The 15,211-nt window shown below is 44.1% G+C and overlaps 1 protein-coding gene across 1 annotated transcript; it reads left to right on the top strand.

Annotated features, from left to right (window-relative positions):
• Window positions 1-640: 640 nt before the first annotated feature.
• LOC309338972 (solute carrier family 22 member 2-like) lies at window positions 641-14,053 on the top strand. Its single transcript, XM_081856531.1, has 11 exons — window positions 641-1,080; window positions 2,064-2,167; window positions 3,077-3,231; window positions 5,115-5,283; window positions 5,868-5,982; window positions 6,970-7,076; window positions 7,777-7,991; window positions 9,123-9,231; window positions 9,713-9,825; window positions 11,555-11,654; window positions 13,377-14,053. Exons 1-11 carry the CDS (start codon window positions 664-666, stop codon window positions 13,441-13,443), a joined length of 1,671 nt encoding a protein of 556 aa, XP_081712657.1. The 5' UTR covers window positions 641-663; the 3' UTR covers window positions 13,444-14,053.
• The last annotated feature ends 1,158 nt before the right edge of the window (window positions 14,054-15,211 follow it).

The following is a 15,211-nucleotide window of genomic DNA, read 5'->3' as shown; positions in this document are numbered from 1 at the left end:
ACTGTATAATAACTTATATTTCCCACATTTTGCATACACTGGGTTTTAAGCTCTGCTGGGGGCTGTTTTGGCTAAAGAGTGTCAAGCCCTGCACATTTTTTGAATTCAGGCAGTCAGCCATTTTGTTGTTCTTGTAGCTCTACATGCATGTGGGACTTCAGGATTAACTGGTACCCCCCAGTTAGTTCCCAACACAAGGTTTGGGTGCTATAGACTTGATGGCTAAATGAGACAATACATGCTGACTAAAATAGTGGCTACCGCATATAGAAGTGATAATGAGAAATAACCCTGAATTTTGGTTGGATTGAATAAGTATTGGTTATATTACAATATTATAGTTTAGCTGTCATGGCCTCTAAAAGCTGATCAATAGAGATGCAGTTTTCTTAATGAACATAATGTTCCCAGGCTGGATAACATGGAATAATCAGTCAACCGGCCAGCAGAATGTGTGAGACATCATAAAGAGAATTCAGCTTTGGTGTGAAATAGCCCGTTAGACTGTAATGCATGGTTTGTCAATTTACAAAGTGAAATAGCTGCTTTCCTGTGACTTTTGGCCTGATTACATGCTGTTATTTTAAACAGCTTTGCTGCCAACAAAATGCTGAGAGGCACACATGAGATTGTTACTTTCAATGAGGTGCCTCAAATGCAAGAATGCCAACCTTAGATGACATTTTAGAGCACATTGGAGAGTTTGACTTGTACCAGAAAAGGGCCTTTTTTGTGCTGTGTCTGCTCTCTGCTGCCTTCACACCCATCTATGTTGGTATTGTTTTCCTGGGTTTTATACCAGAGCACCACTGCCGGAGTCCTGGAGTTGCCCAGTTAAGAAACCGTTGTGACTGGAGTCTTGAGGAAGAGCTGAATTACACCCTTCCAAAGGGTGAGACCCATGGGGATGCTTTCACTAGCCAGTGCAAGAGATATGATGTCGACTGGAACGCAACTGAGCTGAGCTGCATAAATCCACTAGATTTTTCCACTACTTACAGGAACAGAAGCAATATTCCTCTCACTGCATGCCAGGATGGCTGGCTTTATGATTTCCCAGGATCATCCATCGTGACTGAGGTAAGAAGTAAGCAGCTGTTTTCTAGAAGGCAATACCAACATTAACAGCTGAACCCTGAAAGGATCTGTATGAGTCTGCTGGGCAGCTTAGAGAGTCCTTGGATGTCCTTCAATAGCTGCTAAGAAAGAAGGGCTTCTGGAACACAGGAATCATCTTCTACCGAGTCAGCCTTGTCTGCTTGGACTGGCAGCTAATCTTCATAGTCTCAAGCAGAAATCTCTCTCAGCCCTACCTGGAAATGGCAAGGATCGAAGCTGGAACTTTCTGAACGCAGAAGCATGTGCTCTGCTGCTGAGCTATGATCCCCCTCTATAGATGCTTCCCAACTGTGAAACTCTTTCCCGCAAGGCAGTTCCCCCAAGGCACCGTTGGTATTTACCAAATAGGCACTAAGCAAAGTCTGCCCTGTTCATTTGGTGGGCGATTTAATATTACTTGCTGTGAATAGTTCTTAAGCCCCTCATCCATGGCAATTGATTTCAGCATTGCTATTAACATTATGCTTGTTCCAAGCTTAAGCTAGCTGCACTTAGGTCCCATTGAACTCAATGTGAAAAATTAGTCATGACATTGATTTCACTAGGAACCAAGTTCTCCAGTCTATTTTTTTGAAAGCTTTTTGCTTCTCTTTGTTTGTTAATGGTTTGCGTATCTGATTTTTAATTGTTATTTTTAAAGGTGTTCTTTCATTTGATGCTTGTTCACTGCCTTGCATACTGACAATGATATAAAGGTGGCATGGAAATGTTTTAAAATAAGCAAGCATAACTTCTACGCAAAAAAGCCACTCTGCTTAAGATACTGCTTGTATATGGGGATGTTGGAGGGTGGTAGTTGAAATGGCCATACACTTTAGAATGAAATAGTCCTGAGAGATGCTCTTCAAATGATTTGGAATTGCAGTTATCTTGAAATCTCACTCAAGGCATGGGATTTTATTTTATTTTTGCATTGTCTCTGACCTGGATGTGTTTTCTTTTAGTTCAACCTGGTGTGTGAAGATGCCTGGAAACTGGACTTGTTTCAATCATGTGTGAATGTGGGGTTTTTTGTTGGTTCCATAAGCATTGGATACATGGCAGACAGGTAGGTCAAATTTTATATATACAATTGGAGTATTTATTGTTGTATAGCCACAGGCTATATAAGAACTCAGCATAGCTTTGCTGGAAAAATATTGTTTTTAACTGAACTTCAATGAGCTGGCTAAAATATCTGAACCGATTACTGGCCTCAGCTGCATATGAGAATTGGCTCCCTTCATTTTGTCTGGTGATGGCCCAAGAAACTTGAACTCTTGTATGTACACACCATTAACAGCTGGTTTACAGCACAAGCCTAACTCTTCTGTTTAGAAGCAAGTCCTGTTAAATTCAATGGGGAGAGAGAATACAGGCAAACTCGGCAGTTTCAAGACAAGTTAATTATGTGGCACTCTGATCCCAAGAGGTACCAGGGCTGCAGATTTTATAGAAAATCATACTTGTTAATATTGTTAATTGGTGAAGATGTGGAAAAGCTGCTTCATAAGCATTGATTATAGTGATAGCTCAGGTGGTAGAGCATGAGGCTCTTAATCTGAGGGCCGTGGGTTCGAGCCCCACATTGGGCAAAAGATTCCTGCATTGCAGGGGGTTGGATTAGATAATACTCGTGGTCCCTTCCAACTCTATGATTCTATAATCTATTCAATCCTAAAATAAAAGGTAAATTTGATGAACAAAATAAATTATTTTTTAGTTTTGTCCAATAGTAATTTAGCTTATTTTTATAGCTCCACAGCGGAACATATTCTTTGCATGCAGAAGGCCCCAGCTTCAATCACCATGTGAGCTAGGAGAGAGCCTTGTCTGCAGCCCTAGAGAGCTGCTCAGAATCAGAGTAGACAATTCAGAGTTACATGGACCAGAGGTCTGGTGCAGTGTGAAGCAGTTCCACATGTCCCTCTCCCCTCTTTATATTTATAATATTGACAAGTGTCATTTTTCTCCACAGGTTTGGGCGTAAACGGTGCCTGTTAATCACCATCTTAATAAATTCCATTTCTGGTGTTCTCATGGCTTTTGCACCTAGCTACACGTGGATGGTGGTTTTCCGCTTGATACAAGGATTGGTCAGCAAAGGGGGTTGGCTAACAGGCTATATCCTGAGTAAGGCTCCTTACAGTTGTCTTTTCTGGGAATTAATCTAATAGGGATTAAACTTTACATGCAGAAGGTCCCAGGTTCAACCTTGGCAACTCCACATAGGGCTGGAAAAGACTCCCTCCTGCCTGCAATCCAGAGATCTCATGCTCATTCACTTTTCTCCTAGGAACAACAGGGATTTCCAGTGATTTGATGGAACTGATAAGGTTGAAACTTTAGAATATTATCAGTCTCTCAGGGTTGTCTTGGGTCCTAAGATATCAACAAACGATGGGATGCTTTTGTTTTCTAAATAGAAATATACTTCCAGTCAAGGCTTTCTTCCATCCAGAACCCACGGGAGCTCAATTCTTAGAATTGCCGTTCTAAGAGAACAAGGGAGGTGTTTGTGATGAGTTCTGGCACCTATTTTCTAGAAAAATAGCACTGCTCCCAATCACTCTGTAGAAGCTTAGCTTTGACAGATCTACAGGCAGCTGCCATGCTCCTGTGGGTGCTCTCTCAGTCAGCAACAAGGACAGGGTGATTGGTGCAGCATAATCCAGACAAATCAGAAGTACAGAGAATCAGTCTAGGCCCAAATCATGATCCAGAGAAAAGGAGAGCATCACAAGAAGATGAGGCAAGGTAGAATACAGCAGGGCATACAACCCAGCCTCATCAAAACAAAAAACAAAAAAACCCAGCAACTAGAAGACTCAAGAGGGAGTCCTTATATACTCTGGCCTGAACCCCTGGCCTACCTGGCAGCAGGGTCAATCCCTGTGTTCAAGGTCCTCCAGCATCCCAGCTGAGGTTTGTCAACATGGGCAGTTGAGAAGACACCTCACATCAGGTCCCTTTTGTACTTTACATGTTGATTGCAGCTTCTGGGCTTGAAGAAACATGTGATCCTCACCTATTCCAATCCTATTCCAGCTGAGGAATCACAAACCTCCCAGAACTAGCAAGCCTCACCTGGCCAGCTAGGGAGCTGGGCTGTGGGCCCTTGCCTGCCTCAGCCTCCTGGAGCCCTATGCCTCAGAGCCTGCTGTGTTCGTGGAGACAGTGGTCCCTCTGGCTCTGGTGATGGGCCCTGCTGCTCTGGTTCCTGTGCACCGACCCCCATCCCCTCATCATCCTCTGTTATTCCATGAGTATTTCCTACACCAACCTCTCCTTTCCCATTCCCAGCTTACCCCGGTGTGTCCCAGTCCTGGCTACACCTCTTGCCAGGATCCTGTTCCTCCTCTTCCTCTTCTCTGTTGTCTTGTCAGTTCCTGACAGCCTCCTAGACCACACCCTCACTACAGCTTCTAGTAGTTCAAGCAGTTCAGGGATTGCTTACTCATGAGGAGAGCCCTTACTCAGAAGAAAAGCTGCATGACACCCTGGGTCTGTAGATGCATGCTATGTTATTACTTTTTGGCTTGGACCCAGAGCTTTTGACACAGGCATTCTCAAGGACTGGGTGGTGGTGGGTCCACTGCCACCTCTAACAGCTCCAGAGGTTTTTTGGAAGATCTCCTCACGGAGAAAATTTAAAGGGACACGCATCTCTCAGCTCTGGTTCCCATGGACCCTGCCTGCACCTTAAGGTCTTCACACTGGGGTGGGGGGGGGTCTGGTTCATCCTTTGAGGACTCCCTATCTGGTACCAGGTCAGGGCTAGACATGACAGTGGCTTTCAACAACAGCTGTGTTGGTTGAGGATGATAGGAGTTGTCGATCCACAGTTTCCTTGGCTGGTCGGTGGGGAGGTGGGATGGGATGTGGGAATCTACCAAGATTTGAAATATATGAAGTTCAAGGTGACTTAATAGATGGAAGATCTAGTGTGAGCTGTCTTCAGATCATTTCCCGCACCCATTTGTTTATGTTAATGAAGTTTCTCCACCCTTAAAAAGTCACAGAATTTGTTGGCCTGAGCTACAGAAGAACCGTCGGCATTGTTTACCAGGTAGCCTTTACCGTTGGACTCCTTGTGCTTACTGCTGTCGCTTATGCAATTCCTCACTGGAGGTGGCTACAACTGGCAGTTACCTTGCCAAACTTCTTCTTCTTGCTGTATTACTGGTAAGCAAGATTTCCATTACAGCCAAAAAAGCCAAGGCATCTGTATAATACCAGCATGGAAGCTTAGCTAGATATATTGGAAGGTACCCAACAGGGCTGGTGTCCAATTCCAGGAGGGAGGCCTTTGACATGGTGCTGCCAGAGGGCCCCCACTCCTCAACATGGACACCCAACATATAAATACATCAGCTCCCAACACAGTATTTTTCTTCCTCTTCTTCCATTCAAGAGAGCCACTGCGTCATGTTCACCACCAAGCCAAGCAAGGAGGATGGTACATTGGAGCATGTTGACTCAGCTTGGTAGGGTTAGTGCGAGGGATGCTTTTGAGCCCCTGGGCCCTTGACCAGTGCCTGATCTGACTGGCCACTGGGACTGGGACTGGTATCCAGCATTTTACCATGTAAAAGAGAACTCACAGTGTAGGATATTTGGCATGGAGGTGACAGTCCTCACTTCAAATGTCTCATGCAACTCAGGCCAACTTCCATATGGCCTTATCCCTTTTTTCTTTACAAGTAATGTTTTTACAGTGTCATGCATTTTGCTACCATCTAGGAATGCCCCATTTCTTGCTTTTCTAGGTGCCTTCCGGAGTCTCCAAGGTGGCTGATAGCCCAACGGGAAAATGACAAAGCCCTGAAAATTATTAAACGCATTGCCAAGGGAAACCGGAAGAAGCTGCCTCCCTCTATGCAGGTAACCCGAACCATTTTGCCTTCAAAGTTACATAAGGCACGCCGATGCACAGTTTGTATATGGGTTAGAAATCCAAACAGAGGCCATTTTGGCAAGCCACAATACGGCAAACATGGAAGCATTTGTAAACTTCAAAACTAATTCTGGTCCCACATGCAATGAAGCTGGGAGGGGTGATCAGTGGAGCCAGATATTGGAGTAAAATAGGCCACAACTTTATTGATTATGGGAGAAACGGCATGGGCATGGATCTGTTAATCAACTAGGCTGAGTGCTGGTTGATATGCTGTCAACCAACAGATGGGGTTGGCTGGTGCTGGGAAGGCACTGAGCCACTGGTAGGGAGTGCTATGGCCTGTAAACCCCTAACTGGGCTTCTGGACAGGACATGCCACCCTCCAAGACTCATAAAGGGGATCTCTTGATGGCATGGAGCAGAGTGCCCCTCCCCTATCCCTGCTTCCTAAAGATTCAGCCCAATACCTCTCCCACCATCACAGGTTGTTACACAGTAGACAAAAACTCACAGGTCCAATCACTGGCTCACCCGTGGCTGGTTCCACCCCACCCTCCCACAGGGCTGCCCAAAGGATGTGAAATGCCATTGGGCCACAGAAGAGAATAAAGACACTGGTCGCCTCCCACCCTGAACCCACATAGGGCTGCAAACATGGCTCCCTGATAGGTCAGGGAACTAGAACTTCCTGTAGAATAATTGTCCTCCTAGCCCACTGTGGTTTGAAGGTTATATCTAAAATCAAGCTGCACATGTGTGTTTTTTAAAGCTCCTTCACCCATTAAGGTTTTATAAGAATCCCTGCAGCTATGACTGGAAACTTTCAAGCTCCATTCTTTTTGTTTAGATTCCTTCCTGCTTTGCACTAGATGACCCTCAGAATCCCTTCCAACCTTACAAGTCTATGATCCATTTTCCTGCACCCCCCTTAAGGCCCCGATGATACAAACATTGCTTGTTTGCCCTTCTAGGATCTTCAGTCTGAGGAAGAAATGGGTGACAAACCAATTCCTCTATTTCTGGACCTGGTGAGAACACCGCAGATAAGGAAACACACCCTCATCTTGATGTACTCTTGGTAAGGAAAGTCCTTGCAAAACTTTGTATTAAAGCAATTGCTCCAAATCATAAATTTCTAGGGCACAATCCTCTCACCACCTGTCCACATGCAACTCGCAGTGGAGAGCCCTAAAGGACTCGATGGAACTCTTTAATTCCCCTTCTGTAGTGAGCATCATTGGTTGGTCCACAAGCACTTTCCACTCTGCCAGTCCTCCTCAGGGCTGCCTACATAGCTCCAATTAGGCCCCATATTTAATTTTAAGCTGCCCTACATATTTGGCACTGTGGGTTAAACCAGAGACTAGGGCTTGCCGATCAGAAGGTCGGCAGTTCGAATCCCCGCGACGGGGTGAGCTCCCATTGCTCGGTCCCTGCTCCTGCCACCCTAGCAGTTCAAAAGCATGTCAAAGTGCAAGTAGATAAATAGGTACCACTCTGGCGGGAAGGTAAATGGCGTTTCTGTGCGCTGCTCTGGTTTGCCAGAAGCGGCTTAGTCATGCTGGCCACATGACCCGGAAGCTGTACGCCAGCTCCCTTGGCCAATAAAGTGAGATGAGTGCCGCAACCCCAGAGTCGGCCATGAGTGGACCTAATGGTCAGGGGTCCCTTTACCTTTACATATTTGGCTAGAACTATGAGTAGGCTTTCTGCACACACAAAAACAACCCCAGCCCAGGAAAGAGTCTGGCTTCACCTGGCTTCTGTTTTTTGTCTAGGTTCACAAGCTCTGTGCTGTACCAGGGCCTCATCATGCACATGGGAATTGGTGGCGGCAACATTTACCTGGACTTTTTTTACTCTGCTCTTGTTGAATTTCCTGCTGCCTTCATACTCATACTCACAGTTGACCGCATTGGCCGCCGCTATCCCTGGGCTGCAGCAAATCTGGCAGCAGGAACCGCCTGTCTCCTTACAGCCCTAGTGCCTGAAGGTGAGCAAGTTGGGTGCTGAAATGGACCTATATGTTCTCTCTTTTTTCTGGCTTTCTCCATAGAGGGCAAAATATACAGGAACTTGGACCTGCAGGGAGAATATCAGCTTGAGAGGGGTGGGGATTCTGAAAGGAAAATGACTAGCAGGGGAAGGGTTGAGCTTCTTCTTTTCCGTCCTGAGTGTAACCAAATCTAGCAGCAAAACCCAGTCATCCAAATGTGTATGTGTGCTCCGAATCAATGCCCCAAGGGCAAGGAACCTGTGACCCTTCAAATTTTGCTGGCAAGGCAAAACCAAGACATTTTGGCACCTGAGGTGAACTCCAAAATGGCATCACTCCCCCACCAGGGAAGGAGGGGTGAGTGAAGAGCTAAGGAAAAAGAAGGGGGGAATATCTACGTACATTGGGAATGGGGGAGGGGATAAAGATTCACATTGGAAACAAGGGTAGGAGGAGACCAGCAGTTTCTCCTATTTGCCAAGAGGCCGCTGGAGAGGTGGCATTGGGTTTGGGGCTGCTGAGGAGGCAGCAGATCTGGCCTCCAAGGAGCTCTCCACTGCTATTGCTGCCACTGTGGCAACAGCACCACCAATGGACAATGTATTCCTTGAAGGTCAGATCTGATTCTCCTGTGGATTCTGCCGCCTGAGGCGGTTGCTTCACCTTGCCTCATGGGTGGGTCGGCCCTGGTTGCTGGACTACAACTCAGCGAGGAATGAATCCAACAATATCTGGAGGGTTGCAGGATCTCTATCCCTAAGCTATCTATATCAAGTATGACTTCACCCTGCTGCAGGGTATTGTGTGTATTGAATCATTGAATCATAGAATCATAGAATCATAGAGTTGGAAGAGACCACAAGGGCCATCGAGTCCAATCCCCTGCCAAGCAGGAAACACCATTTGTGTGTAATTCATTTTCTCTGTGTGTTTGTGTACATGTGAATGTTGATTCATTACTTCCTGACAAATACCAGGTGCCACAAACACAAAAGTATTGTGTGCAGTATTTGCCCCATGAAATACAATTTCTAAGAAGATGTAACTTTTAATACCATTTTTGCAGAGAAAACCTAAGAAGCCACAAAAGCTTTCAACTTATTAACAGTGTGTTCAATGTCTTTTCAGATCTCTATTGGCTTAAAATGACTGCCGCTTGCATAGGCAGGATGGGCATTACAATGTGCTATGAAATGATTTGCTTGGTCAATGCAGAACTATACCCAACTTTCCTCAGGTGAGTGAGCCATCTTCTGATACTATAGGATGGACTGGTGTCCCTTTGTCAAAAGGACCAGTTGACAGTCAAATGTAGAGCTCTCTACTAAGGCTGCGGGTGCAATGATATTAACTGTTGCTTTTCATAAGCTGGTGAAAAAAAGTGAAAGTTTATTTATTAATGAACACATTTGTAGACAATCTTTCTTTTAAAAATGCTCAAGATGCCTGTCTTGCAGTTATGAAGTAAAAAAAAAAAGTACAAACAGAAATAAAACAACTCTTTAAAAATCCTCAAGAGAACATGATAAAGAAGTAGGAGCTAGCAGGGAATGTGAATTTAATAGCTTTTAATGAGAGTGTTTGACCTGCTTTAATTTCTATTTTCCATTTGTTTCCACAAGTGGCTGGATCTCTGGGGCACTAGGGTAACTGAGCAAAGGGGGTGATATTAGATTCTGCAGTGATATATATAATGGCTTCCACATTTATTTTTACAGGAATCTTGGTGTTCTTGTCTGCTCTTCAATGTGTGATATCGGTGGGATCATAACTCCATTCATTGTCTACAGGCTGGCAGATGTCTGGCATGAACTTCCACTTGTTGTCTTTGGTAAGAACATGAACTACTTATTTTATGTTGAATGAGGGTAGATTATTCATTCTCGGACAGGGAGCTGTGGTTCTCCAGATGTCACTGAACTGCAATTCTCACCTGCCCCAGTTAGGGATAGGAGAGAAATCAAATTTAAATGTGAACCTAGCTAATTTTCACTTTCTGAAACAATATGCAAACCAATGCAGCCATCCATTGAAATACACAGTTCTCTTAATTTTGCAATGCCAGCTTGGTCAATGATCAAGGATGCTGGTAGTTGTGGTTCAGCCATATCTGGAGGACCACAGGTCCTGACTCAGAGGCATTATGGGGAAGGATCTGCATCTGTAGACTGATAGGCAGATCAGTCTCTCATCCATACCACTTTTGAATGCATTCAGTCATAAGTCTGTTCCATGCTCTTTCCACATTATTCTCCAAATTCATACTCAAATATCCCTAGCTAAGGTAGGTATACCTAATGGTGAAGAGGATCAGATAGAAGCTGACAGTAAACCTGCAGGCAGTTCCTATAATTGAACAAAATATCCAAAGGATCCTGGTGACCCAACTCCTGTACACTACTTGAACGTATGTTTGCTTTTCTGACAGCTGGGCTTAGATTTCTTCCTTTACCTCAGAGGTTTCTTGGCAAGACATTACAGCTAAGTTTCTATAGTCCTCTCCAAAAAAACAAACCCTAACTCCTGCTGTCAAAAACAATCCACATCATGCTATTCTGCTAAACAATTCATTTTTATCAAATTATTGTGTAATGTTATTCTCTATTGCAAATCAGGGATAGTTTTAGAATGGCACAGTGAAAGGAGATTAGGTTTACAGAGGAGCATAAAGTCAGGGTTGCAAATGATAGAACCAGTAGGAATAGCCAGGGAATGGTGCAGAGCAAAGTTCCCCTACCCTTTTGAAATCTGGCAGTATAACAGCCCTGCTACCTACCTAAGCATCTCCAAGAATAACCCTGTCCAGGCATTTGTTTCTGCATACATGGCAACAGCACATGCACCACCAGTGTCCCCAACTGACTTGGGATCAGCTCAGTCTGGAGGGAGCTGCTTCAGCATCTGTAGGGCAGATGTTGGAAACTGCCCAATCAACCTCCTTCAGACTGAGCCAATCAAGAGTCATTGTTGAAGGGATGAGTCTTGTTCCATGTATTCCTGCTGGCAGCTTCACACAATAGGTATCTGCGGGTACCAAACACCTAAGTAGGACTTGAAAGAGTTCAAATATAGGAGCTGTCAGTCTTAGAATTCTGAACACATTCTCTCAGTGACAGAAAGCTACTCTTCAAAAACAGTGGCTTCAGTTCTAGAACACATTATCTGCATACTCACATCCTTTTTCAAATGCCCAGAGATGGTACATTCAGAGCAAATTCAGAGAAAATCACCTCTGGACATTTGAAAAAGAATGGGAGTATGCAGAGATACTCTGAAATGTAAGTGATACGTTTAATCTATATTCTCACTGTGGTGAATTCCTATGAACTGCAGCTGATTCTCCTATCTAAGGGGCATTCTGGAGAAAAATGAGATCACTCATAAAATAGTCGGCAGGTGGGGGAGAGGAAGAGAACTTGCATCTACATGCTGCCATTTCCTTTAATACAGTTCAGCAATATCTTATTGGCATGACTTACAAATTGCTATAGTGCCTTAGTATCGTTTCACATAGGGTAGTCTGTCTCAACTGATCTTTTGTTTGTGCCGTGTGTCTGAAGCTGTGATTGGTCTCATTGACGGTGGCTTGGTTCTGCTCTTACCTGAAACCAAAGGAAAAGCTTTACCTGAGACTATTGAAGATGCCGAAAATATGCACAGGTATGGATGGTCCTGTATAACATATATTATAGAGAAAGGCATTCTTAGTGAATGAGAGCTCTAGCTGGGCATTCAGCAGTGCCAGGAGGAAAGGGGAGTGCCTGGGGGCATGTGTTCCACACAGGGTGAGATGCCTTGATCTTCCTGTGTTGAGCCAGGTGTGATGAGCTCTGAACTGAATTCCTAAATGACTTTGAAGGAAGGTGCTTTGAATGTTGATAAGGCAGAGGTCTCAGTCTAACTGCATTCAGCAGAGAGTGGTAAGAAGCCCACTCCAGGCCTTCAAACTCAGCCTGTGAAGGTCTTCTGTAGTTGGAAGTGGAGCTCATACTCGGAACCCCACTGCCCTTTTCACACATTCATGTTGCATGCCTGAAGAAGGTGGGTAGGAACGACATATTGCCAGCAGGAGGAATTGTTGGAGAGGAGCAACCAGCAAAAACTAAATTTAGATTTGGAGAGTGTGATTTCCCATTACAGGGGCAAATGAAATCAGGGGTGGGGGGTGGTCACAGCTGGAGCCTGAAATGCATGATAATGTGGATGATAATGTCCTACTGGTCAGACAAAGACAGAAAATTAGGCTTCTAATATTTATACCAGACATGGCCAATCTGGAAGCTTCATTGTTCCTGCCAATCATATTGCATATGTCTGCTTCTTCCTAAGGTTTTGAGTATAGGTATGGCAGCTAATTTTTGGCGATCACTCGTAGCCGAGTAAGATTGTCTTCCATAAACACGGTTTTAAAAATGAATCCGTAAGTGACTGTGGAGGCCAATTCTGGATCCACACGTCCTTCCACAGTGGGGACATAGGTTTCCAGGCGGGAGTTGATCACAGTGTGGATTTGCCAAGTGTGCCTTCCTCTTAGCACATTTCTCCCTTGCGTCCTGAGTTCGAGTGTCTTCAAAGCCCATGACACCTTTGGTAAAGGCTGTTCTCCAACTAGAGCCCTCACAGGCCAGTATTTCCCAATTGTTGGTGTTTATACCACATTTTTTTTAAAAGACCCTTTAAATTGTTTAAGTGACCCTGCTGGGAGTACAAGATTCCCAACGGCTTCACTCACAAGGGTCATAGGAACATGCAAGCCCACTCACCATGACAAGGTGATGATCCAGTGAGTGAGGGCAAATAGAGCTGGTAGCAACACCCAGCACCCTTGGGCAGGCCCCTGGGGGCAAGTGTCCTACAAAGACCTATTAACATCCATTGGAGGGGATTTTAAATGGAAGGCAGCTCACAGATGCATTTCACAGATTGCTGTAATACTGCCCTCACTAGCAGGCATGCCAGGAGGAGGCAATGATGTTAGGTTAAGACCCACCAGCTGAAATGAGGCTTGTGACTTCCAAGATTGAAGAGAGGAAGTTTAATTCTTTACCTCTAACTGCAGCCCTAATGAAAAAGCACCCCTCCAAAAGCTGCTGTTCACACCAGGAGGGAAGTCTTTATTGGAGCCAAAGGAAACTTCAAACTTGCTGCAAATCACAGCTTTGGAGGGGTGGTTTTTGTGATCACAGCAGGTTCAAACTCTTCCTCACTCCAGCATTTGCACGCCTGACTGGAAGTCCCCTTCAACTGTTATTTACATTTAATAAAAGGTTCACACAGCTTGAAGAGATGTATTTAGTGTAATTTAGACCCCAAAATCATGGAAGACTAAACTTCTGATTCTCTTTTCCTGTTCATGTTACTCTTCCGGCTTTGTTCCCACAGGCAAGGAAGGCCAAAAGAAAAAATTATTTATCTCCATGTTCAAACCTCAGATGCGGCAACTAATTAAGAAGAGCCATTTTCTGCATGATTTTCGCTTGATTTGGCATTAAAGAAAAATGGAGCAAGAGAGCAAACACATGCACACAGGCTGTCGTAATTTTTTGAACTTTCTTTATCCTCTGATTCTTTGCTGCTTATTCACAACTACAGTGTGTTTTTGACACTCTGTGAGACTGGAGGGAAGTCTATCGATCAGGGATGGGGAAACTAATCTTCCAAAGGTTGTTGGACGCCAAATGCCATCAGCCCAAGCCAGCATGGCCAATAATCAAGGGTGATAGTGGTCATAGTCCAGCAACATCTCGAGGGCTATAGGTACCCTTTCCCAGGGGACTTAATCAGTACACAATATGACCAAACTACAGGTCCAGTTAAAGTGTGGAGAAGCCCTAGGTCTTCCCTTGATTGTACCACACTGGGCTGGGCTATGCTAATAATGAAGTAAGAGCGCAGCCACACAAATCCTACACCCACTTTCTTTTACTAGATAGGACTAGTGGAAGGTAAATCCCAATAAATGAACTTGACTTTATTTGGAGTAAACATTGGACCAGGCTTTGGAGGACTAAAAAAGATAAATAAATAGAAGACTTGTCAAAGTCCATTATGGCAAAGTTTGACAGTTTGTATTCAAAGGATTGAATGAGTAACAAGAGATGTGGAAATCAGTTTATGAGAACGAAACTTGCTGTTTTCACAGAGTTTACAGCCAGAACAATACTAGCAAAGGATAGACTCAAACCCTACATGATGAAATTCTGTATGTGGTTTGGGAAACAAAAATGAATAGGAATAATTCATTGCATCAGGAAATAGACAGTTTCTAAAGAAAAGGGAAGTCATTTACATCATTTTGTACTGCATTCAATATTTAGAAGGACCAATACTGTGCAACAATTCTCCCCATAAAAAATGTTCTGATTCTGGCTATCTAGTTCACTTCACCTACAGACTTTGGGTGCAATCTGGCCCAATTTAAATGTATTTTAAGCCTCACTATGGAGTTAGTCAAATACTTAAATCAGGAATGAAAGACAAAGAAAATTCTCAAAGTTCTTAATTTTGGTCAGTTTTTGATGTAGCTTTCTGTGTGCCTCATCTCATGTGCCCATGTGTGTGCACAAGCCCCTCCTTGTGCCCATCTTGTCCACCCATTTCAGTTATCTAATGATGTAAGCTGTTTTCTCAGCTCATGCCAATTTCTCAGTGTGAAATTCCAGGCATTCTAGACACTCATCCAGGATTCGTGTTTCCTTTGGGAATGATCCATTGGGGAGACTGTGGTTTCTTTATGATATATGGTTTCTTTACACATATATACAACCTGAGCCTATGATGGAGGGGCTCACACAATTAACACTCCAATAAGGTCCTGCTTCTCCTACAGCCACAGCCTTGGATTCAAGCAGAAATCAAACATTGTGCTCTGCCTCTCTGGTTTCCAACCTGTAACTTTACTTCTGGTTCGCATTACATACACTTTCAACTCTAAACTCTGGCTTTTGTCCTCACTATATGCAAGTTGGGGGGAACCACCCATTTGCCATCTCAGAGCCCCCTCTCCTTTGCTTTCTTAATGACTCATGATCGTTCCTTTGTTCTCTTAATGGCCCACCACCCTGCAAAAAGAATGCCCCCAGAACAATAGATATTCAGCCAAGTTTGAAGATAGACAGATGGCCAATCAGACTGTATCATCACAACATAATTTGAATTAGGGTCATTTCTAAGAACTATTTTTTTAAAAATGTGCACTATATGCTACCTTTACAATA

The sequence above is a fragment of the Podarcis erhardii genome (genome assembly GCF_964252035.2).
Source record: "Podarcis erhardii genome assembly, chromosome: 3".
In the NCBI taxonomy this organism is placed as follows: Eukaryota; Metazoa; Chordata; class Lepidosauria; order Squamata; family Lacertidae; genus Podarcis; species Podarcis erhardii.
This window is presented reverse-complemented; position numbering and strand designations above follow the sequence as displayed.

Coding starts and splice junctions, on each gene's coding strand:
- LOC309338972 (XM_081856531.1), top strand. CDS start 664: ATGCCAACCTTAGATGACATTTTAGAGCACATTGGAGAGTTTGACTTG. Junction 2,168..3,076: donor ATTGGATACATGGCAGACAG/GTAGGTCAAATT, acceptor TTTTCTCCACAG/GTTTGGGCGTAAACGGTGCC. Junction 7,077..7,776: donor CTCATCTTGATGTACTCTTG/GTAAGGAAAGTC, acceptor TTTTTTGTCTAG/GTTCACAAGCTCTGTGCTGT.